The sequence below is a fragment of the Globicephala melas genome, chromosome X (assembly GCF_963455315.2).
Source record: "Globicephala melas chromosome X, mGloMel1.2, whole genome shotgun sequence".
Taxonomy (NCBI): Eukaryota; Metazoa; Chordata; class Mammalia; order Artiodactyla; family Delphinidae; genus Globicephala; species Globicephala melas.
The window spans coordinates 94,788,118-94,813,739 of record NC_083335.1 but is presented as its reverse complement, the minus strand read 5'-3'; the positions used below and the strand labels follow the sequence as shown (position 1 = coordinate 94,813,739).

The 25,622-nt window shown below is 42.7% G+C and overlaps 1 protein-coding gene across 1 annotated transcript; it reads right to left on the bottom strand.

Moving 5' to 3' along the window:
• Nucleotides 1-1,649: 1,649 nt before the first annotated feature.
• On the bottom strand, nt 1,650-3,218 carry LOC132594473 (syncytin-1-like). The gene has a single exon (XM_060292061.1). The coding sequence runs from the start codon at nt 3,216-3,218 to the stop codon at nt 1,650-1,652; it is 1,569 nt and encodes a 522-aa protein (XP_060148044.1).
• Between the last annotated feature and the right edge of the window lie 22,404 nt (nt 3,219-25,622).

Sequence of the window (25,622 nt, the reverse complement as noted above, 5' to 3'; positions counted from 1 at the left end):
TGTTGGTGTGAACTTAACAGTTTTCAGTATTGTAGAAATGCATGGAAATAAACATAAATGTAAATGTGTACATGTGCATATGTGTATGTGCAAATACCCCCATCCGTCCACAGAGGGAGAATGGGAACAATGACACCACAATAGTAATAATTACACCTAGAATGCAGATCTTGGTTCCCAAATACTATTCTCCCCTAAAAGGAATCAGTGTTCCTTGGCTGATTCTAGGGCTAAGAAAGGGTAAGTGCAAATGAGCTTGGAACATCAAATTGTAGCATTAATAAGTACTCAAAGCCATGTCAAAAGGACAGAGAAGCCAGCTTATAGGAACTCAAGTCTCAAAGTATCTCCCTAAGAAATACTTACGGTTCCTTTCTTCTGCCTCATTTTCTATCAGGTTGTTTATGTTTTTATCATACAGCTTTTTGAGATTCTTTATTCTGTAAAACAATCCTTTCTAGGTGATATGTGTGGAAAATATCTTCTCTCATTTGTAGCGTATCTGTTCACTATCTTTGAGGTATCTTTTGATAAACAGCCATTATTAATTTTAATATAGTTGAATTTATCAATTTTTTCTTTGATATGTGCTTTGTGGACCACGTTTCATAATTATTTTCCTACTACACATTCATAAAGATAGCCTCCTATATTTTCTTCTAAAAGTTTAAAAGTTTTACCTTTTACATTCAGTCTTTAACCCACATAGAATCTGTTTATATATTGAGCAAGATAGAGAGGCAATTCCTTTGTTTGCATATGAATAACCAATTATCATATTGGTTATTTACTATCCTATGGAATAGTCATTCCTTTTTCGCCTTAAGTATTTTGTCCCAACACCAAAACCACACTGTCTTAACTATGATAACCTTATAAAAAATCTTAATATCAAATAAGAAAAAAAAAATCCCCTGAAACTGAAATGCCCAAGGTCGCGAGGCCCCTCCACAAGACCACCAGAGTCGAGAGTCAAAGCCAAACGGCAAGGGTCATTTATTGCAGGTTCGAACCTGGACCTCCGCGCACTCGTTGCCGGTGACGCTAAGAGGTCCTGGCGGAGTTTAGTACAGCTCTTTTATAGACCGGTACAAACATAGTCGCCGATTGGTTGACTTTTAAACAGAGACACTAGTCGCCGATTGGTTGACTTTTAAAGAGACACTAGTCGCCGATTGGTTGACTTTCAAACAGAGACACTAGTCGCCATCTGATTGGTTGGACGGTTGCGGGGGGGCGGTCAGCAGGCGTAATTACAGAAGCGAGAGCGGCTGGTTAAGTTTCGGTTTCCTGAGGTTTTGTTTCTTAATTAGAAATACTTAAGGCGGGGCCATGGTCGCAAAAAGAAATAGTGCAAACAGGAGGACTGATACAACCCTAGCAGTGCTGCGGCCTCCACCAGCCCAACGGCAGGGCGTCGGGAGGCTGTGCGCCCAACTTCAGGCGGCGCTCCCAAATGTGGCAAGCCCAGCGCCGCGCCCTGGAATGGTCCTTTTTCGGCCCTTCCCCTCCGGAAAGAACAGAAAAGAAATTCCAGGAAAAGCACAAATTGAATGCAGGGCGTCAACTCAGTCCTATTCTCACCAAACTAGAACATAGCCCCCTCATTCCCCCCTTTCTCATGAACCAGAGGAGCCAATCTTGGGTCCTCAAGGCTCCATTTCTTCAATTTCTGAGGCCTCGCAGGGCTGATATTGTGTTCTTAATATCATTAGCTGGACTGTATTTATTCTTTCGCGAACAAAATTCATGACTTTACTGAGTATACAGGGGCCTATAGTGAGGAGGAGAAGGAGGCATAGTAGAGGGCCCAGGATGGGGAGGAGGAAGGGGAGCATCCCATGAAATCCTGACCAAAGGGGATTATCCGCTAATTCTTGCCGGCAGCGAGCTAGGTCTTCCTGGAGCTGGTGGATCTTGTTTCTTACAATGCCTGATTTATTTGCATAGAAACAACATTTTTCTTTTAGGGCGAGGCATATCCCACCCTGTTCAGCTGTCAGCAAGTCTAAGCCCCTCCTATTCTGTAGGACCACCTCGGCCAGCGAATCTAATTGGTCCTGTAAGTCCTGAATGGTCCCAGAGAGAGTTTCTACATCTTCTATTAATTGCCTAGACAGCTGACTATAGGAGTGAAGGGAGACCCCAAGACCCGTACTCCCTGTGGCCACAGCTCCTGTAATTCCTAATCCTACCAGGAGGGGTAGGACTGTAATGGCTCGTTTGGTTCTCCCTGCCCAGAGGTCAAAGCTGGGAATGGGCAACGGGGTGTCTCCCGAGATCAGGTCTACATTGGGGAGAAGGGTGGCCAGGGTGCAGACCCCTGTCCAATTCGGGGGTAAATAGGTGTATGCTAGGTTACTTCCACAGACAAAGACAGTGGTATTAGGACTACAGAGGGAGGAGTTCACGGGGATATATTGACTACATCCAGTGGATGAAAGGATTCCCAAGTCAATACTGGCGTTAGAGAGGGAATCGTTCTTGACAAAGCATGAGGTATTAAAGGTGGTTGAAAATTTTGAAAATTGTATGGGGAACGGCTCGGGGAGTGAAGTAGGGTTACATCGTTCGCTGATATTTAAATTGGCGAAGGTGGGGATGGCTATAGGGCGGGGCGGTCCCTGAGGAAGGCAGAGCCAGCAATCCTGTGCTAAGTTGGGGTTGGTGGTATTCAAAAGTGCAAAAGTAGCTTCTAGTATGGACATGGTCTGGGAGTCTAATTCAGAGGGATCGACCTTAGGGAGAATTAGGGGGTGGTAGCTGAGCTGTGGGTACAGATGCCGATAGGCCTCTTCTATTTGTCTTCGGGTTTCTATCTGGCGCACTGCGTCCTGGGGCCCCCCACCGTCTGACATATGTGTGGGGGCCCTGGTATTCCAGCATACCGGGGTCCCGGGGGTGCCAGTGCATCCAGCCTGAAGGTATTTATTATCATCACTAATGGTGGGGCTTTTATTATTCTGTAGTATGGCTGTGAAATAAGTCTTGTTATTGGCCCCTATACATTGCTGGTAAGAGGAATAGCACATGCTATGCATTGATTCCTGGAAGGTGGAACAGGGGCAAGTAGCTCGAGGGGGGAGTGGCTTAGGCTTATGGTAGCATTGCCAGTTTTGAGAGGCCCCGGTAACCCTATATTCCTGAACAAGATACGCAGTTATGCCCCCGCAGTCCTGCATATGAGTATACCCTCGGGGAACAACAGGAGTCTCCATAGTACCTCCCCTGCACTCGCACGGTGCACCATATAGTAGTTGTATTAAAGTATTCTTATTGGGGGGAGGGCCGAATCCTCCCCTCGTGGCCCGAGGGTTGAGGGTTAGGACTATCATTAGGGCTATCAGCAGTACCTTGGTCATCATGGGGGAGAGTACGGCGCAAAGTCAGTTTGAGGGGATTGTTCTTACTCCGGTCAACAGTCCAGGTGACGTCAGCTTTAGTGGACTTGATGAGGTCAGAAAATGGGTCCACCGGCTTGACGTGTGTGTGATGGATCCAGGCAGCTATGCTGTCCACCTTGATGGCTGTCGGCGTTGTCAGGATGATCTGGTAAGGTCCTTTCCACCTGGGTTCTAGGGTCTCTTGTCGATGGCGTTTGACAAGGACCCAGTCACCTGGCCGGAGCTGGTGTGGAGTAGGTGGGGGTCCTGTTGCATATAGCTCTTTTAGTTTGGGCCAGATTGTCTCGTGTATCCGCTGTAAGGCTTGGAGGGAAGACAGGAGATTATTTTCTGGGTCCAATTGGATAAGGTTAGTCTTTAGGTTAGGGATGATAGGAGGAGGCCTACCATGCATTATTTCGTAGGGAGTAAATCCTAGCTTATAGGGGGAATTTCGCACCCTAAACAGAGCGTAGGGGAGTAGGACTACCCAGTTAGCGCCAGTCTCCATGGTCAATTTAGTCAAGGTCTCTTTTAGAGTTCTATTCATCCTTTCTACCTGTCCTGAACTCTGGGGGCGGTATGCACAATGTAATTTCCAATTAGCCCCAAGTATGGAAGCCAGATCCTGACTTACCTTAGAAACGAAGGCTGGCCCGTTGTCGGACCCTATCATAACTGGAAAGCCATACCTGGGCAGGATCTCTTCTAGTAGCTTCTTAGCTACTATTCGTGCAGTCTCATTCTTGGTTGGGAATGCCTCAGTCCAACCTGAAAAGGTATCTATAAACACCAGTAAATATTTATACCCATATTTGCCAGGCTTTACCTCCGTGAAGTCCACTTCCCAGTAGGCTCCAGGCTGGTTTCCTCTCTCCCGGATGCCAGTGGTTGGCGGGTGGGTGCTGGCATTATGGAGTTGGCAGACTGCACAGTCAGCAACCAGTCATTCAGTCTTCTCGGAGACACTTTTAATTTTAAGTCCAGTCTGCCTGATGAGATCCTGTAGCCGTCGGGCGCCCAAGTGGGTGCTACGGTGGATCCGTTCAAGGACCAGGGTTCCTAGTCTCTCAGGAAGGAGGATATTGTTTTTAGCGTCCCGCCACCATCCGTCTCTAACCTGGGTTAGAGGAAGCTTGCTCATCCATCTGATGTCATCCTCCGAGTAGTTGGGTTGGGGCGGTAGTTACCGGGGGCCTGGATCCGGCAGTTGCAGGGGAAGTAATGGTATTGGAGTGTGTGCCGCCTTTCGAGCCGTCTGGTCTGCCAAATTGTTGCCTCGGGTGACTGGATTCGTGGGTTTTTGATGCCCCGGGCAGTGTACAATGGCTAGCTTTTTGGGTTCCCATATGGCCGCTAGCAAGGCCAGGATTTCCTCTTTGTTCTTGATGTCTTTGCCCTCTGCTGTGAGTAGTCCCCGCTCTCGGTATATTGCCCCATGTATATGTGCGGTAGCGAAAGCATACCGGCTGTCTGTGTATATGGTAGCTTTTTGGCCTTTGCTCATCTTGAGAGCTTGGGTCAGGGCAATTAATTCAGCTTTTTGGGCTGAGGTTCCTGGGGGGAGAGTCTCTGCCCATATCACCTCAGTTTCTGATGTTACTGCTGCCCCCGCATACCTCTGACCTTGCTGGACAAAGCTGCTGCCGTCAGTGAACCATGTGACTTGTGCATCCGGTAGGGGCTGGTCACGTAGGTCTTCCCGAACCCCATGGATCTGGGCCAATACCTCTGCACAGTCATGGAGTGGGGAGTCCAAATCTGGGTCAGGTAATAGGGAGGCAGGGTTTAATGCCCGCGGCGGAGTGTAGCTGATTCTGAGGGGATTTAATAGTAGACCCTGGTAGTGGACCAATCGAGCGTTGCTCATCCATCGGTCGGGAGGCTGTTTGAGAACCCCGTCGATGGCGTGGGGGGTGGTAACATGTAACTCCTGCCCCATAGTTAGTTTGTCAGCATCCTTTACCATTAGGGCCGTGGCGGCGATCATCCGGAGGCAAGGAGGCCAGCCGGCAGCCACTGGGTCCAATTTTTTTGATAGGTAAGCAACAGGCCTGGGCCAAGGACCGAGGGGCTGGGTCAATACGGCCTTAGCTATGCCTTTGCTTTCATCTACAAAGAGGTGGAAGGGCTTGGAGACATCAGGGAGACCCAGGGCGGGTGCGGATAGCAAGGCAGTTTTGATCTGCTGAAATGACTGCTCAGCCTCTTTTGTCCATTCAAAGGGCGTCTGCTCTTTGGTGGCTAGGTATAGCGGTTTGGCCATTTCAGCAAATTTGGGTATCCATAAACGGCAGAACCCAGCCGACCCCCAAAATTCCCTCACCTGTCGAGGCGTGGTGGGTCTGGGGATGCGGAGGACGGTTTCCTTCCGTGCATCTGTGAGCCATCGTTGCCCCCCTTTCAATAGGTATCCCAGGTAAGTTACCTCAGGCCTGCAGATCTGTGCTTTCTTGGCAGAGGCTCGGTATCCCAGGGTGCCGAGAGTCCGTAGGAGGTTTCTGGTTCCCTGCAGGCAGGCTTCAGCGGTCTCAGCAGCTATTAAGAGATCATCAACATACTGCAGGAGGGTTACATTGGGGTTTTGTCTCCGGTACTCACTGAGATCCTCGTGTAGGGCCTCATCAAACAAGGTAGGCGAGTTTTTGAATCCTTGGGGAAGTCTGGTCCAGGTGAGTTGTCCGTTTATACCTCTCTCGGGATCTGACCATTCGAAGGCAAAGAGTTCTTGACTTTTGGGCGCCAAGGGTAAACTAAAAAAGGCATCTTTGAGGTCCCGCACAGTATACCATTGTTTTTCTGGACTAAGGGCGCTCAAAAGAGTATATGGATTGGGCACAGTAGGATGGATGTCTATGACCCGTCTGTTGACTTCCCTCAGGTCCTGCACTGGGCGGTAGTCTTTACTGTTAGGTTTGCGGACTGGCAGCAGGGGTGTATTCCAGGCCGACTGGCAGGGACGCAGTATCCCCAGGTCAAGAAGCCGGCGAATATGAGGAGTGATACCAGTCTTGGCCTCTAGGGGCATGGGATACTGTCGGACACGTGCAGGATCTGCCCCCGGTTTGATCTCTATGAATAGGGCTGGGCGGTGTTTGGCTAGTCCCACCCCCCCTGTTTCTGCCCATGCTTCGGGGAACTGCTGAAGCCATGACTCTATATCTTGATTTTGGGAGGGTGGTTCCTGGTGAAGTCGGTACTCATCTTCCAAGTTCAGGGTGAGCACAGATATGGGTTGGTCGTGAGGGTCTGTTACGATTGGCCCCTCTGGCCGAAAATGAATTTGTGCCCCCATTTTAGTGAGTAAGTCTCTCCCCAGTAAGGGGCAAGGGCTATCGGGAATGACCAGAAAGGTATGGGTTACCCTTCCCGTGCCCAAGTCCACAGTTCTCTGAGTGGTCCAAAGGTAACGTTTGGCTCCCGTAGCTCCCTGGACCCAGGAGGATTTGTTAGAAATTTTCCCGTGGGGCTTAACCAAGACCGAATGCTGTGCCCCTGTATCCACCAGGAATTGGACTGGTTTCCCCTCCACTCGTAGGGTTACCCTGGGTTCGGGGAGGGGGTCCGAACCCCGTCCCCCCTACTTTGTATCATGCGTAAACAGGACTGGGGTGGCGTTCGGTTGCCATTGCCCCTGGTTGGGGCGCGGCTGCCTTTTCTTGGGGCATTCCCGAGCCCAGTGGCCCTTTTCCTTGCAATAGGCACATTGATCTCTGTCCAATGGTCGCCTGGGAGGTCGAGTGGCTGGGGGGCCCTCTTGATCTTTCTGAACAATGGCCGCCAAGACTTTAGTCATTTTCTCAGTGGCTTTAAGTTGTTTATCCTCTGGGGCGTCCCGGTTATTAAAGACGCGCTGGGCGATACGGAGTAAGTCCTGTATCTGTTTGCCCTCCAGATCTTCTAACTTCTGGAGTTTCTTTTTAATATCAGGGGCTGCCTGGTTAACGAAGGACATTACAATGGCGGCCTGATTTTCGGGGGCCTCTGGATCCATAGGGGTATACTGCCTAAAGGCTTCCATTAATCTTTCTAAATAAGAGGAGGGACTTTCTGTTTTACCTTGTACGATTGAATATACCTTGGCCAAATTAGTGGGCTTGCGCGCGGCAGCCCGGAGACCCGCCATTAGAGTCTGGCGATAAATGAGCAGTCGTCCCCTACCTTCTCCGGTGTTATAGTCCCATTCATCCTGCGGGGGGCGAGTTAAGGGAAAAGCTGCATTGATGAGGTCAGGGTTAGCGGTAGGTTGACCATTATCTCCAGGAACCAGTTTTCTCGCCTCCAGCTGGATTCGCTCCCGTTCTTCGTTAGTGAATAGGATCCGGAGGAGCTGTTGGCAGTCATCCCAGGTGGGCTGATGAGTGAACATAACGCTATCTAGAAGAGCTATCAAGTCTTTAGGATTATCAGAAAAACGGGCATTCTGGGTTTTCCAATTATATAGGTCACTGGTAGAGAATGGCCAATACTGGAGTCGGGGGTTCCCTGTCTCATCGGGAGGGCCTATTTCTCGCAGGGGTAGGGCTATGGTGGAATCAGGATGGCGGAACCCTGGGTCGCGCTGAGTGCGTCCGCGAGTGCGCCCAGCCGGCCCCTGGGAATTATTTTCATTGGGCAGGGGGACCGGTAGTGCCTCTGCCTCTCGGTCCTCCGGTTCTGGCCTGGGTGACCCTCCGGGAGGGGCCGCAGGAGGTTCTACCAAGGGGAGAGGAGCAGAGCCAGGAGCAGGAAGGGGGACTGGTTGTGGGGCCACAGGAGGAGATTGATATGGGGGGGGGGTCTAGGAGAAGGAGGTCTTGGCTGTCAGAGAGTATGGGTGCAGTTCGGGTCTGAGGCTTGGGAGGTTTAGTTGGTCGGGCCGCAAGGATCTTATATGACCCTGATGACAAAAAGGGGGTCATCCAGGGAGGAGGGTTTTCTACCAGGTCCTGCCATACCAGGATGTAGGGGATCTGGTCCGGATGGCCTTCTTTTCCTGGCAAGAAAACTCTAGATTTAACTTTTAGGATTATAGGAAGACAAAAGGTACCCTCGGTGGGCCAGCCAACCCCGAAAGTTGGCCATTCAGAGCGGCAGAAGGTAATTAGTTTTCTTCTCCGGATATCCAGACTGAAGTTGTGTCCTCGGGACTTTACATCCCCGAAATTAGCGAGAAGGAGGGAGAGGGGGGTACTCTGTGCTTGGCCCATGTCTAGGTCCTGGAAGAGATTGATTAGAAAAGGTTACTCTGAAAACAAAAGTGATTAAGAGCAGTCCCAATAGCGGAGTCTGTAAAAGGAGGAAGGGGAGGTTATCGCGTGCGCGCTTCAGATGGGCTGTCAGCCCCAGATGGGTCGTGGTGGACGTCTCCAACCACACCCGACTAGGTGTCCTATAGCGCGTCTGCCAGGACTGTCCTAGTCCCCAAAACAGAAGGTACCCTGAGCCGGCTTACTTACCGATCGGTTGTCAGCGATGACCCGTTGACCTGATGTCTGGTGGGCTTGGGGGCATCCCGGACGAGCCCCCAAATGAAATGCCCAAGGTCGCGAGGCCCCTCCACAAGACCACCAGAGTCGAGAGTCAAAGCCAAACGGCAAGGGTCATTTATTGCAGGTTCGAACCTGGACCTCCGCGCACTCGTTGCCGGTGACGCTAAGAGGTCCTGGCGGAGTTTAGTACAGCTCTTTTATAGACCGGTACAAACATAGTCGCCGATTGGTTGACTTTTAAACAGAGACACTAGTCGCCGATTGGTTGACTTTTAAACAAAGACACTAGTCGCCGATTGGTTGACTTTTAAACAGAGACACTAGTCGCCGATTGGTTGACTTTTAAACAGAGACACTAGTCGCCGATTGGTTGACTTTCAAACAGAGACACTAGTCGCCGTCTGATTGGTTGGACGGTTGCGGGGGGGGGGTCAGCAGGCGTAATTACAGAAGCGAGAGCGGCTGGTTAAGTTTCGGTTTCCTGAGGTTTTGTTTCTTAATTAGAAATACTTAAGGCGGGGCCATGGTCGCAAAAAGAAATAGTGCAAACAGGAGGACTGATACAACCCTAGCAGTGCTGCGGCCTCCACCAGCCCAACGGCAGGGCGTCGGGAGGCTGTGCGCCCAACTTCAGGCGGCGCTCCCAAATGTGGCAAGCCCAGCGCCGCGCCCTGGAATGGTCCTTTTTCGGCCCTTCCCCTCCGGAAAGAACAGAAAAGAAATTCCAGGAAAAGCACAAATTGAATGCAGGGCGTCAACTCAGTCCTATTCTCACCAAACTAGAACATAGCCCCCTCAAAACGCCTACATACCAGCCAAGGGCCAAGTTTGCAAATTGGTTACCTTTCTAAGGATACTAGTCTCAGGCCTGCTATGTTAACTCTTTTCTGCAGAGGACAGTTGACTTAGACCTCAAATAATAGAAACAAGAGGTTTTAAGGAACCTACTGGGAGAGAATGATGAGGTGAAGGCAACAAGGTGAAACCTACTAGGGAAAACAAGAGCCTTGCATTCAAGTGCAAAAGATGGATTAATATACTGGATGGAGGAGACCCAGCACGATGGCAATTAATGTGAAAAACACCCAGGAGGGTTTGCTCCTTAATATGAATTAACAGTTGTAACTGACCCACTGGAAAAAGTAATGGAATCTTATTATAAATTAATGGAAGTGTCATATCCAGATCAATGGACATAGAATTCCCACGGTATTCTGAAACGATCAAACATTATTTGGAAAATGTATGTACTTCTGAGGTTCTTATTCTAATGCATATATGAATAAATAAGGGAAGTGCAGTAGATAGTGTGGGCCGCTAAAGTGACACTGATATATGAGCGCTCTTATCATTTTTGAAATGAGGCTTTGAAAATTTTGAAATGAGTCTGGGAGAGTCTCTTTTGCTCCATTTGGCAGAATTGAAACCAAAGGGGACAGCTTTAGGAGACAGATACGGAGACAATATAAAAGGAATTAGACCAGCCTAACTATGGAATTAGCTGACTTGGGCAAGAATATCTTCCCCAATAATGGAAGTATTCACACAGTTGGATGAACATGTGTCTCTAGACTGGCTGAGGCATTGAAACTGAAGATCTATAGAATCGCTTTCTATTCTAAAATGCTTGACCTTTGGTTCTATTAATTAGACGTTCCCACTGTGCCCGTGGCTCAGAGGCTGCTGAATGGACGGTCAAAGGAAGAACAGGAGTCATGACCTTTGCCCGGTGTCTCAATCTCATTATGAGCACTGCCTCAGGAACCCCGGGGATGCTCCCAAGCCCCGGGGGCTCATTTCATAACATTGCCTCATACAGGCAGGCCCTAAATTTGGAGACAAAACTTTGGCAAGATTCATGCCTGAAATTCCCACCTCTAGAATTAATCTTTAAGGATTATGTGACAGAGATCAAGACACTACCTCAGTGATCAACACTATTAAATTTTAGATGCAATTTCATTATATACCAGGAAGTAGTCTCTTGGAGTTGATACAAGCTTCTTCTTTGCCAGTGCCCATGTCAGCTTTTCTCCTCCAATCCAATTGGACGGTGCTCCCAGGTCCATGCTGGCCCCTAGAAATGCTCTGTCCAATATGATAGGCACTAGTCACATGTGGCAATTGAGCCCTTGAAAAGTGACAAGTCCAACTACAATGTGCTGTAAGTGTAAAATATACATTGGATTTCAAAGACTTAGTTCAAAGAGGAGCATGTAAAATATCTTGTTAATTTTTTATATCAACTACTTGTTGAAATTTTAATTTTTTTGGTTATATTGTGTTACATAAAATATATAATTAAAATTAATTTCACCTGTTTCTCTTTACCTTTTGTAAAGTAGATATTAAAAAAATAAAAATTACATATATGGCCTCCACTTGTGGCTAATATTATATTTCTAGTGAACAGTGCTATTCTTCTAGACCCTCTTAGTTCTAATAACTAGACACCCCCTTTAGAAATTGTATTTTTTAGTGACAAAGTAAGTTTGCATGGGGTAGACTTGGATTCATTTCCTAGTTCTGCCGCTGGCTATATGACTTGAGGCCATTTAGTTATCTGGTTGGGTCTTGGTTTCTTTATTTGTAAAATGGGACCATTAATACCTATCAGTTTTATTGTACACATGGTACCATTTTATAGATTTGCTGTTCTGAAGTTTAAAAGAGATAAAGTTTGTGTACACCTCAGTGCCTGCCAAGTGTAGGTAGGTCCTTAGTAGCTCTCCTCATCCTAAATCTCTCTAGAGGTACCAAATGGACTTTTTAAATCTTCAGTCTCCTTAGGGCGTGTGCAGCTCCTTGTCTCTGATGTGTTCTTTGCACAAGACTGTTCTCTAAAATGCTCTACATAGTCTCCATAAAAAAAAAAGGTTTCCAGTAAACAGTACTATATATTCAAGAGTCTCATGCAAATGAAAATAATTTACATGATACAGAATTTTCCTTTAGGTTAATTTGTTTTTAGCCCATGTGCCACTCCAGAATTTTACAAAATGCTACAGGCACCATTGATTTAATTGTTTCAGGTTTTATTTTACGCTACAGATTTTTTCCCAGTCCAGAGGAAATATTAATTCATTTTCTCTATACAGGGAGGGCAAAACATAAGCATACAAATAGTATAATCTCCTTCCCCAAAGGAAAATCAGTCATCAAATTCCCATATCATTCCCCACCTACAGTGAGGATAAGGCCAGAAAGACTACACAAAAGTCATTAAAATAGAAAATACGCATTAGTCACTGTTTCTTTTTTTCTAAAACTGAAGTTAATACTTTTTATATGTTACTAACTTTCAGTGAGTCAACATGTATTACTTTAAAAGGAAAATATATATCCTGAAAGTATTCTTTATCCATATTTTGATGTGAAATATGTTAGGCTTTTTAGTCTATATCACATGACACTTTTACACAGAAACTGGGGAAGAATTAAGCTAGACTATCAACAGTTCTCAGCACGGTTATGATATGATTTTTGTTACAAGAAGTACTTGTCATTGGTTTAATATCTTCCTGGGGCACCTGTAGATGTGACTCATATTACTGTACATGAATGGATACTGAGTTGACTCTTTGTAAATGTTCTTAGGTTATGTGTGTGTGTGTGTGTGTGTGTGTGTGTGTGTGTGTGTGTAGGTATGTATGTGTGTGTTCGTGTTGATGTCTATTGTACTTCTCTGACTAAAATCCTAGTTTCTTCTCTTCTATCTCTATGATTTACTTGATTGGTTGATTGATTGATTCATTCCACACCATGCGGCTTTGTGGGATTTTTAGTAGATCCCTGCTCAGGGCCCTCGGCAGTGAGAGCTCTGACTCCTAACCACTGGACTGCCAGGGAATTCCCTAGTTGACTTTTAAAATTAAGGTATAATTTATGTAGAAGGAAATACAAGTTTTTTGACATCCAGTTTCGAGAGTTTTGATAAAGACATACAGTTGTGTTAACTACAACCACAATCAAGATATAGAATAGTTTCATCACTCCCCCCCCACCTCCAGAAAACTTAACCTATTTTCTGTGTCTATAAGTGTTTTGCCTTTTCCAGAATGTCATTAAATGAAATGATAGAGAATGGAGCCTTTCGAATGTGACTTCTTTCATTAACATAATGCAGTAGAGATTCATCCACATTATTGCATGAGTCAGTAATTCATTCCTTTTTATTGTTGAGTAGAATTCCATGATATGGGTATAACATAATAGTTTGTTTTTCCATTCATCAGTTGAAGGATATTTGCTTTTTACAAGTAGAAGCTGGTATAAACACCCACATAGAGGTTTTAGTATGACTATACATTTTCATTCTGCTTGAATAAATACCTAGGACTAAAACTGCTGAGTCATGTGGTAAATGTATGTTGATCTTTATAGGTAACTGCCAAACCATATGCCAACGTGGCCATCCCATTCTTCACTCCCCTTGGCATTATGTGAAGGTTCCAGGTGATCTGCATCCTTGTCAGTGTCTCAATTTTAGACATCCTAATAGTTGTATAGTGATGGCTCATTGTGATTTTAATGTGAAATTCTCTGGTGACTAATGATTTTGAGCATCTTTTCTTATCCTTATTTGTCATCAGTATATCTCCTGTTTCAGTAAAATGTGTGTTCAAAGCTTTCACCGAGTTTTTCTCCCTTTTTTCCTTATTATTGAGAGTTTTTTATGTGTTCTAAATACAAGTTCATTATCAGATAATGTGGTTTGTAAATATATTCTCCCAGTCTGTGCATTGTCTTTTCATTCTCTGGTGATTTTTTAAGAACGTAAGTTATTAATTTTAATGACATCCAATTTATCATTTTTTTCTTTTATGGATCATGTTTTGGTACAGTGTCTTAAGAAATTTTTATCTCACCCTAGGTCTCAAAGATTGCCTCCTATATTTTCCTGAGAACTTTTATAGTTTCATTTTTACATGCAGTTGTATGATCCACACTGAGTTATTTTTTATGTCCTGAAAGAAATTAAGTTTTTTTATTTTTATTTTTTGCAGATAAATGTTGACTTGTTCCAACACTATTTGCTGAAAATAATGTCTTTCCTTATTGAATGGCCTTTCGCCTTTGTCAGACTTTAATTGATCATAAAGATATGGGTTCATTTCTGTACTATTCATCTATATTTCTGTTCCATTCATCTATGTAAAAAGTTTTTTCAGTACCATACTGTTTTGAATACACTTGTTCTATAGTAAGGCTTGAAATCAGACAGTGTGAGTCTTCAAATGTTGATATTTTAAAAAAATTTCTTTCAGATATTCTAGTTTTGTTGACATTGTATATTAGTTTAGTAGTCAGCTTGTCTAGTTCTACAATAAGTCCTGCTTGGACTTTTGTTGGAATTGTGTTGAATATATAGATCAGTTTTGGGGGAAATTGACATAATGATATTGAGTATTACAGTCCATGAACACGCTTTATCGCTCCTGTTGTTTAGGTAGTCTTTGATTTTTTTCATCAGTGTTTTGTAGTTTTCAGTGTACAGGTCTTCACACATTTTATAAGATTTATACCTAAGTATTTCATAGAGCTTTTTTGGGTGCTATGTTAAATGGTATTTTTTTCCTTTTTCAACTATATGTTGCTAATATATAGAAATAAGATGGATTTTTGTATATTGGCCTTATATCTTGAGATGTTACTAAACTCATTTATTTCTTGCAGTAGCTTCTTTGTACACACTTCAAGATTTTCTATGTAGACAATTATGTTCTCTGCAAGTAGAGACAGTTTTATTTCTTTATTTCCAATTTGTGTGTCTTTTCTTTTCTTCTCTTATTTTATGAGCTAGTACCTCTAGTTCAGTGTTGATTCCGACTTGTGAAAGTGGATATCCTTGCCTTGTTCCTGATTGTTGGGTGGAAATCATTCAATCTTCCACCACTAAGTATGATGGTAGGTATAGATCTTCCATAGAAGCCCTATATCAGGTTGAGAAAGTTCCCCACACCAATTCCCAGTTTGCTAAGATTTTTTAAAAATAAGGAATGGCTGTCTGAATTTGTCAGATGCTTTTTATGCATCTAGTGAGGTGCTTTTATGATTCTTCTTTTTTTAGTCTGTGAATATGATGAATTGCACCAATCGGTTTTCTAATGATGAACTAGTATAGCATTCCCAGGATGAACTCCACTTGGCCATGATATACTATTCTTTTGTACATTATTGGATTCCATTTTCAACTTGTTAGGAATATTTGTGCTTACATTCATAAAGGATACTGGTCTGTAGTTTTCTTGCAATTTTTTGCCTGGTTTTGGTATCAAGTTAATGCTTGCCTCATAAGATGTCAGGAAATATTCTTTCCTCTTCAATTTCCTGGAAGAGTTTTTTTAATTTGCATATTTCTTATTTAAATGTTTAGCAGAATTCATCTGCAAAGCTATGTGGGCTTGGATTTTCTTTGTGGGAAGATTATAACTAAAACTTCAATTTATTTAATAGATAAGGGCTATTCAGGGTATATATTTCTTCTTGAGTGAACATAGATACATATATATATACACACACAACACACACACACACACACACAGCATTTGTACTGTGGATTTGTTTCTGTAAAATATTTATTTAGGATATTTGTATCTATGTTTATACATCAGACTAGCCTGCAGTTTAATTTTCACCTACGGTTTTGAATTTATTGGCATAAAGGTTGTTCATATTACAACTTCTAACATCAAATGTGTGGGATTTTTTTCCCACATCAACTAATTTGCAAACTTTCCAAACACCACCTGGGTGTCCTAAAATTCAGTCACGAAACTGTCTGGAGTTGGAACACATCCCACAGATTAAGGTTTCAATCCTACAAGATGGGCACCTCCACCCTGCCCCACTCCCCACACACATACTTCAAGGACCAGTTGCAAGTCTAGGCTGTCACCTGTGCTCTGATCAGTAGGAACTGGAGTTCCTGTGACCTCCTCCTCAGGTTTGATAATTTTGTCTAATTGCATAGAGAACTCAGGAAAATAGTTTACTAGATTATTCGTTTGTTATAGAAGGATACAACTCAGGATCAACCAGATGAAAGAGTAGCATAGGGCAAGGTATAGGGGGAAGTGGCAGAGAGCTTCCATGCACTCTCTGTGTTACCCGAAAATCCAGTTTGCCTCTTGGTGGGTGTTGAAACAACAAACACAGCCAAGCCAAAGCTAGGGAGAAGGAAGGATTTATTATTACTTGCAGCAAGTAAGGAGAACACCAGGGACCTTTCCCAAAGCAGTGTCCCCCTGAACAGCAAAACTGGGGAAGTTTTAAGCTAAGGGTACATGCATGTTCATGAAGGGGCTTGAGCAGAGGAGAATTCAGCAGAGAATTGGGACAAAGGTCAACGGAGTCGAAGCTTTAATTGATTGAAGTCAGGAGGGTCAACATCATCATTCTATCCTCCACCTGGGTGGGGGCCTTAGTTCCTGCAGAACTCAAAGATATATTACTATGTATATCCCTTGAGGAGGAACTAGGACTCTGCTTTATCACTGCACTATCATTTGACCGCCTTTTCTCTGTTCCTGTATTCCTTCGTTCCCTTAAGCGCATTAATTACTGAGACCTGTTCAAGGGCAAGCACTGAGGTCAGGCTTAGATCACAAACTGACTTAGACCAAAATAGTTTCTCTTATGTCAGAGTCCTTCCGGTTCTCTCTCTCTCCGGGGACCCCCAAACCTATCTGCTCACAGTTACATCATGCTTCTAGCACCCCATGTGTTCACCAACCAGGAAGATGCCTGAACCCCTTCCATTAGATTTTTTACAGGGGCCTAATTATGATTGATTAAATCATTGGTCATTAGTGATTAACTCAACCTCTAGCCCCTCCCCACTCTGGCAGTCACGAGGAAGGGCTGAATGTTCCACCCTTATAATTACTTGATTGGTACCCCTGGCAACCAACATTCCATGACTTGGGGCTTCCCAAAACTCAGGTGTAGTTAAGGGGGGTTGTTATAAATAACAAAAGATGTTCCTTTCACCTTTATCACTCCAGACCTGTTTCAGGAACAGGGAGGGAGGTTGTGGGTGGTGGAGACGGGACAAGTATTATAACAAAGATGCTTCTGTGGCTCTTATCATTTAGAAAATTACTAGGTTCAGGACCTCTAGCTAGGAGCTGGGGATGAAATTCAAAATATATATTTCTTACTATGTAAAAATATCACAGTTACTTTGCCTCATTATCCTTTGACTGAGTATATGATCTGTAGTGATGTTTTCTCTCCCATTCCTGAAACTGGTAATTTGGTTCTTCTCTCTTTTTTTCCTGATTGGTCTACATACAGATTTATCTTTTTGTTTGTTTAATTCTCTGAAAAAGTCAACTTTCATTTAATTGATTTCATCTATTGGTTCTTTTTTGTTGTTATGTTTTCTTTTATGCTCTTCTCTGATCATATGTTTAAAAAATCCTTCCTTCCGCTTAACTGGGTGTATTTTGGTCTGTTTCTACTTTTTAAAGTGGAAGGTTAGATAAGGGATTTGAAACTTTTTTCCTTTCTAATATAGAAATTTAATGCTTTAAATTAACATGCAAGTACTGCTTTAGCTATATCCTACAAATGTTGATATAATGTTTTCGTTTTCATTCAGTTCCAAATAAATTCTAATTTCCCTTTGATCACTTCTCTGACCCATGGTTGTTTAGTAATGTATCATTAGCTTCCAAATATTTGAGTGTTTTTCAGATTTTTTATGTTAATGATTTCTAATCCAGTTTCATTGTGATCAGAGAAAATACCTTTCATGATATGAATAATTTTATATTTATGGAGATGTGTTGTTGTCTGGAATATGGTCTGTCTTGATCAATGTTCTGTGTCCACTTGAAAAAATGTTGTATTAAGGAATATGTTACTAAAAATCCATCACATTGACGCTATGGTTTTTCTTTTCTTTTTTTTTTTACGTCATTTAAAAAAAAATTTTTATCAGAGTATAGTTTATTTACACTGTTGTGTTAGTTTCAGGTGTACAGCCAAGTGAATCAGTTATACATATACATATATCCACTCTTTTTTTAGATTATTTTCCCATATATGACACTACAGAGTATTGAGTAGAGTTCCCTGTGCTATACAGTAGGTCCTTATTAGTTATCTGTTTTATATATAGTAGTGTGTATATGTCAATCCCAATCTCCCAATTTATTCTTCCCCGCCTTACCTGGTAACCGTAAGTTTGTTTTCTACATCTGTGACTCAACTTCTGTTTTGTAAATAAGTTCATTTGTACCATTTTTTTAGATTCCACATATAAGCAATATCATATGATATTTGTCTTTCTTTGTCTGATTTACTTAACTCAGTATGACAATCTCTAGGTCCATCCACATTGCTGCAAATGACATTGTTTTGTTCTTTTTTTATGGCTGAGTAGTATTCCATTGTATATATGTGCCACATCTTTATCCATTCCCTTTGATGGACATTTAGGTTGTTTCCATGTCCTGGCTATTGTAAATAGTGCTGCAATGAACATTGGGGTACATGTATCTTTTTGAATTACAGTTTTCTCTGGGTATATACCTAGGAGTGGGATCGCTGGACCATATGGTCCTGCACAAGCTGTTTGTATATTTTGGAGATTAATCCCTTGTTGGTTGCTTCATTTGCAAATATTTTCTCCCATTCTGAGGGTTGTCCTTTCGTCTTGTTTATGGTTTCCTTTGCTGTGCAAAAGCTTTTAAGTTTCATTAGATCCCATTTGTTTATTTTTATTTTCATTACTCTAGGAGGTGGATCAAAAAAGATTTAGCTGTGATTTATTTCAAAGAGTGTTCTGCCTATGTTTTCCTCTAAGAGTTTTAGAGCATCCAGCCTTACATTTAGATCTTTAATCCATTTAGAGTTTATTTTTGTGTATGGTGTTAAGGAGTGTTCTAATTTCATTCTTTTCCATGTAGCTGTCCAGTTTTCCCAGCATGACTTACTGAAGAGACTCTTTTCTCCATTGTATATTTTTTCCTCCTTTGTCATAGATTAGGTGACCATTGGTGCATGGGTTTATCTCTGGACTTTGTATTCTGTTCCATTGACCTCTGTTTCTTTTTTTGTGCCAGTACCATGCTGTTTTGATGAGTATAGCTTTGTAGTACACTCTGAAGTCATGATTTTTCTTAAGGTTAGTATGATTTCATCTTTTTTATCCTTTATCTCCACCTAATTATAACAAATAATACCTAATAGTTCCCTACAGACTTCCCTGGCAGTCCAGTGGTTAAGACTCTGTGCTTCCAATGCAAGGGGCGTGGGTTCGATCCCTTGAAGGGGAACTAGGATCCCACATGCCATGCAGCTTGGCCAAGAAAATATTTTTTAAAAATTAAAAAAAAATACTGCTGCCTAACAGTTCCCTACAGAGAGAACTCCATGGTTTTTAAACTGCATAAAAGTATTGCACATTCAGACTACTTATTTTCATTTATAAATAGTAAAAAACAAAAACAAACTGAATCCTGGTAGTGAATAAAAATAATTTACAGAAACACACATTAGAAAAGGTGGCGGTAAGGAGACCAGAAATTCATTTTTTTTAATGGGTTGGTGTTTTTTTTAATATTTTATTTATTAATTTACTATTTAGTTTTTGGCTGTGCCAGGTCTTCTTTGCAACACGCAGGATCTTTAGTTGTGTCATGCAGGCTTCTTAGCTGTGGCACGCAGATTCCGAGTTGGGGCATGTGAACTCTTAGTTGTGCATGCATGTGGGAATCTAGCTCCCAATCAGGGATCAAACCCGGGCCACCTGCATTGGGAGCATGGAGCCTTACCCACTGGACCCCCACCCACTGGACCCCCAGGGAAGTCCCGAGACCAGAAATTCTTAAAAGACAGGAAAAGCAGAGGCTTTCAGATTGGTTAATTCAAAGGACTTGAAACATCTGCAACAGAAAACCCCATCACATTCAGAAATACTCTGTATCAGAGTAAGTGAAATTGCAACACCATGGAGGATCCTAGGTCAGCTGTGAGATGAAAGAGCTCATCCGTGAACAGCACATGCTTCATCCTGCCCGGCTGTGAGCCTTCCCCACCCCTACTTACATTGGGCATAAGCACCTGTGCCATTTGACCACCTTTAATCTCCCAAAACTGCACTCCAAAGACAGTGAATGAGCTTAAGATACCTGTAGACCTGCACAGAAGGGAAACATCAGGACACAGCTACCTCGAAGGGAAAAACATTTGTCTTCTGATGTGAGAAATTACATCTTTCTTTTGGCAACAGTGAGGGTCATTAGCCTACCTGAAAGCTCTATGCCATGTATCCCCCAAAGGAGACCACTGAATAACTGACACACTCTGCCCTCCCATACAGAGGAGGAGACTGTAAGTGAATTGGACATCACAACTCTAAGAGCCATTCCATGCTAATTACTGAGGCTAATCAAATGAGTCCTTTATTCCTAAGTTTAAATGAACAAAGGCTTGCCAGATATTGAGGAAAGTAAAAGAGAATATCATGATGAACAAAGTGAACTTTTTCTGGGGGGAAAAAAACACCCAGATATAATACAGAAAACAGAAGAGAACGTGATCAAACTTTCAAATTCATATTCTTCAAATTTTAAGGGAAGAAAATGGATTTATGAAATAAGAAAAAGCTGCTATGTACAAGCAGAGAACAAGATAAAGTTCTTGCAAATTAAAACTATTAATGTAAAATTAAAAACTTAATAGATACCAGCTGCTCAGGCCAAAGTCATCCTGCCTCGCCCAGGCTTTGATGGAAAAAAAAAAGACAGGGTTCTTAGCAATGATTTCTGTCAGTCTTCATTCATCTGGAATTGTTTTTATTTTGCCTTCAGTTTTAAATGATAATTTTGCTTACTAAAGTATTCTTGGTGGACAGGTTTTTCTTTCTTTTTTCCTTTCTGCCATTTGAATATCTCACAGCCTTCTGGCCTCCACTGTTTCTGTTGAGAAGACAGCTTAGGGTATATTGTGGCTCTCTTCTACGTCTCAAGTAATTTTTCCTTGCCGTTTTCAATATTTTCTCCTTGTCTCTGTGTTGGAAATTAAACTATGATGTATCCAGAGGTGGATCTCTGCGTTTTTCCTAACTGGATTTGGTTGATCAGCTTGGATGAGTGATGTTTATCAGCAGATTTGGGAAAATTTCATCCATTATTTCTTCACATACTTTTTCTGCCCCTTTCTCTCTCTCCTCTTATTCTGGGACTCCAGTTATGCATATGTTCACATGCTTGAGGATGTTCTACTAGTCTCTGAATCTATGTTCATTTTTCATTCTTTATTTCTTTTTCTCTTCCTAGGATTATATGATCTCTAGTGATTTAACTTCAACCTCATTGATTTTTTTTTTCTTTGACAGCTCAAATCTGCTGTGAAGATTGGTGAATGTTTTCATTTCAATTATTGTACTCTTGGAGCCCAAAATTTCAAGTTTGTTTCTTTTAAAATGACTGTATGACTTAATTTTTATCCTCTACTTGGCAAATCATTTATTCATACTGTCATTTTAATCTTTGAATACGTTTCCATTTAATTTTTTGGCATGTATTAATAAAAGCTGCTTTGACATCTTTGTCTTCTAGGTCTACTATCTAAGCCCTTTCAGGGAGTTTCTATTTACTGCTTTATTTCCTGTGTCTTTGTCAAAATGTCTTATCTATTTGCATATCTCACATTTTTTTCTAAAATGTGAACATTTTAGATCCTGTAACTTCTGCCTGGATTTTTTCTGTAGAGGCTGTCTCCCTTGTAGTGTGTGAATGCTGATGTATGCTCATTTCTTTATTCCTGTTTTCAAACCTGGCTACCTAGAGGTCACCCAAGTGTCAGTATACCTTAGTGGTCAGCCTTGATTGGTCAGATTTTGTGCTGAAACACCCTTAGTCAACTGGCGCTGCCATAAGAAAATAACATCAACCAGGTGGCTAAACAAAGCCACCGTTCTGGAATTCTGATACAGATACTCTCTATTTGAAATGCTGTCTCCCAAGCTACAGTGCTCATTTTGCCCCAAATAAAACTTCACTCCCAAGTCTCACAATGTGCACTTTTTTTTTTTTGCGGTACAGAGGCCTCTCAGTGTTGTGGCCTCTCCCGTTGCGGAGCACAGGCTCCGGACGCGCAGGCTCAGCGGCCATGGCTCACGGGCCCAGCTGCTCCGCGGCATGTGGGATCTTCCCGGACCAGGGCACGAACCCGTGTCCCCTGCATCGGCAGGTGGACTCTCAACCACTGCGCCACCAGGGAAGCCCCGATGTGCACTTTTTAAAGTCAACACAACTTAGGCTTCTATTTCTTTCACTCCTTTTTTCCTTCCTTCCTTCCTTCCTTCCTTCCTTCCTTCCTTCCTTCCTTCCTTCCTTCCTTCCTTCCTCCCTTCCTCCCTTCCTCCCTTCCTCCCTCCCTCCCTCCCTCCCATCCTTCCTTCCTTCCTTTCCTCCCTCCCTCCCTCCCTCCTTCCTTCCTTCCTTCCTTCCTTCCTTCCTTCCTTCCTTCCTTCCTTCCTTCCTTCCTTCCTTTCTTTCTTTCTTTCTTTCTTTCTTTCTTTCTTTCTTTCTATATAAATGAATAGATAGATAAGAAGCTAAATAGACATAGATGTAGGTACTATCTATGAAAAGTTAATCAGTCAATCTAAGAAAGAAATGGAAAATTTTATTTGAGCCACATTTGAGATTACCTGGGAAGAGCCTCTCAGAAAGCTCTGAGAATTGTTCCAACCATTAGAAGTCAAGGCACAGTTATTTCTGCCTATGGGGGAGGTCTGGTTGATGCATAATGCAGATACACAATGCACAGTGGGGTGAGAGAAGAGGCCAAAGGGCAAAGAAGATTTTTTATTTTGCTTCAGTTTTTCTTGTCTTCTCATAAAATATGAAATTTATTTCACAGTAATAAAATAGCTATCAGTTATTGAGAACCTACTATGTGTTGGGCATTTTGTATACAATATCTCTAACCCTGACAAAGTGTTACTATTGAGCCCATTTTACAGATGGAGAACTGAGGTTCAGAAGTGTTAACTGTCTTGTTCAAAGCCATACAGCTACTGAGTGGGCCTGCTGGAGAGTTTCACCTGATATGTATGAACCGCAAATCTGTTACCATTCCATCTATCATGCTGCTTCCCCATGCATTCTTCCTCTGAGCAAACAAAGTACATTAAGCTTTGGGAGGAAGAACTATAGTAATTTTGTATCATTCTGCTCCCAACATGAATATATGTGCTCCCTAAACTTGTTTTAAATTGAAATTGGAGGGTGGGGGAACTGGGATGATATTGGTCAAAGGGTACAAGCTTCCAGTTATAAGATGAACAAGCTGTGAATGATAACATACTCCATAGGGTTAACAGAAGCTGGTGCCTTAAGTGATTGTGTCTTACAGAACAGCAGATAAGGGAACAGTTTGTTAAAAACCCTTCTGTTTGGAACCCTTTACTTTACTTTAACCCTCCCTTTACTAGTTAAGCCTGCTTTAGGTGTTTTTTCCTTTCTTTAATTGTATACCCTCCAAGCTTCCCATAGCCTAGGCAATATATATCACCAGATTTCTTGACCAGATTTCTTTTCTTTTTGGTTGGAGCGTACAGTTCTGTTCCAACAAGATCACCCAGCTTAGGAAGCAGAAAATTAGCCTCACTTGCCAGACTGACAGTACCTGTAGGGCTTGGAAACTGAAAGAGGAAACGAACCCCGAGTCTACAGCATCCTCCAAGTGCCAGAAGGTGGGCAGGACAGCACAGGGAAGAAATGAACCCAAACTTCAGACACTTCCCCATCTTGTTAAGTGCTGTCAGGCATCAGGCTCCTCTGACTAAACAGTTAGGTACTTATGACAAACTCCAAACAAGGGGAACTGTTATCAGACTTGTACGATTTCATGTCCAGGATCGCCGAAGTATCTCTTCTTTGGACCTCAACCAGGGGGCAAGGAGAGCTGTCGTCATTGAAGCTACACAGGTAGAGACAACCCAAACGAATTTGAGGCTCATCAACATCCAGGCCGCTCTACAAAAAATGCAGATGTGTTCTCTGATTACCTTAATAGACACTGAGATGATGCCTCTGACTTACAGGTCACTAAAATAATATGGAGGCTCGAGTTGTTTTCCAGGAACTTGGAGTCAGCTCCTGTCCAGTTTAAGATGGCCAAGACTGGTTGGGACCATTGACCCCAAAACTGGGCCTGTGCAGGTGTCCGATGAACAAACTTGTGACATCTGAGGGCTGAAGACTCTACCCTCAGATCATGCTAAGTGCATTTTTGAACACGTATCTCATGAAGAAGTATGTAATCCAGATATGCCTGCACAGAATACCGATTACCTCACCTTTTCCCTACCTCCAATCCCCTTTTCCATGCCTAAGACCACCTGTTTTTATCCCATAAATAGTTGAAGCCCCTCAATTCAGGAAGGTTGATCTGAGATTTATTCTCCTGTCTCCTTGCTTGCCTGCCTTGGGAATAAATTCTTTCTGGGCTACAAACCTTGGCATCTCAGCATTTGGCTTGCTGTGTGTCGGACAAACAAGCCTGGTTTGGTAACATGGTGATCTAATTCATGACATGGTGATTATACTTAGAAATGTTGTATTATATACTTTAAAGTAGTTAGGAAAATAGATCTTAAATATTCTCACCACACACAAAAAAAGGCAATTATGTGACAGGATGGAGCCATTAGCTAATGCTTTGGTATTAATCATCTTACAAAATATAAGTGTATCAAATTAACATGTTGTACCCCTTAACTTTATGAAACCAAGTAGGACCCTGTGGGGCCTTTCTGGGTAGAAACCCCTCTGTGTCTCCAGCTTCTTGTTTGTAGAAAAAGCTTTAGTCTCCTAGGCCTTCCCCAGGTTCCAAAGAGCAGACTCAAACAGTTACTAATTAGAGAAATGAGGGAATGCCAAAAAAAAAAAAAAAAAGGAAAAGCAGTCTAGCAAGAAAAGTAATGATAGCTTAAACAACATTTCCACCATAAGAGAGAGTCACAGGACTCCTAGTTCCTCCTCAAGTGATATAGATAACAAGCTGATACATATCCCTGAGTTTTGCAGAAACTAAGATCCCCACCAGGTAAAGGTTGTTGACTACAAGCTGACCACAAGCACACAGACCCCAGAATGGTTGGAACCAGAAGGCTGATGATTGAGAATCCTGAAATATCACCTTCCCACCAACCAATCAGAAGAACGTCCATGAGCTGATCAGGTACCCTGGCAACTCTTAACCCCTTAAGTTGCCTTTAAAAACTCTTACCTAAAAGCCATCGGGGAGTTCAGGTCTTTTGAGATTTAGGTGCCTATTCTGCTTGTTTGCTGCCTTGCAAATAAACCCTGTACTATCCTTCAGCACAACCCAATGTCAATAGACTGGTTTCGCATCTGCAACAGGTGACGTTTGGTAACATGTACAATGTTAGATGTCAGCTATATCTCAGTGAAGCTGGGAAAAAAATCAAAACTGGAGTACCAGTTTTTATCACATAAAAGTACATAATTTAAAGCAGCAAACAATTATCTGGTTCAATTGAATGTCCTTTGACTTATTTTTTCAGATAGACATGGCTTTTTGTGTGGGTCACAGAACACATATAGAAATTAGGAGTCATCTGTTTGTGATACTGATACATAATAGGCATGATGCCGTTCTTTGCACAGATCACAGGCAAATGTGTATCCTCTAAGACACAAAGATTCATGCAGAAATGAGGAAAACTGAAGGTCCAGTTCTCAAAAGAGGAAAATCCCAGAAACAAGAGACAGCACGAACA

Bases quoted from the DNA above. Each gene is read 5' to 3' on its own strand.
- LOC132594473 (XM_060292061.1), bottom strand. From the start codon at position 3,218: ATGGAGACTCCTGTTGTTCCCCGAGGGTATACTCATATGCAGGACTGC.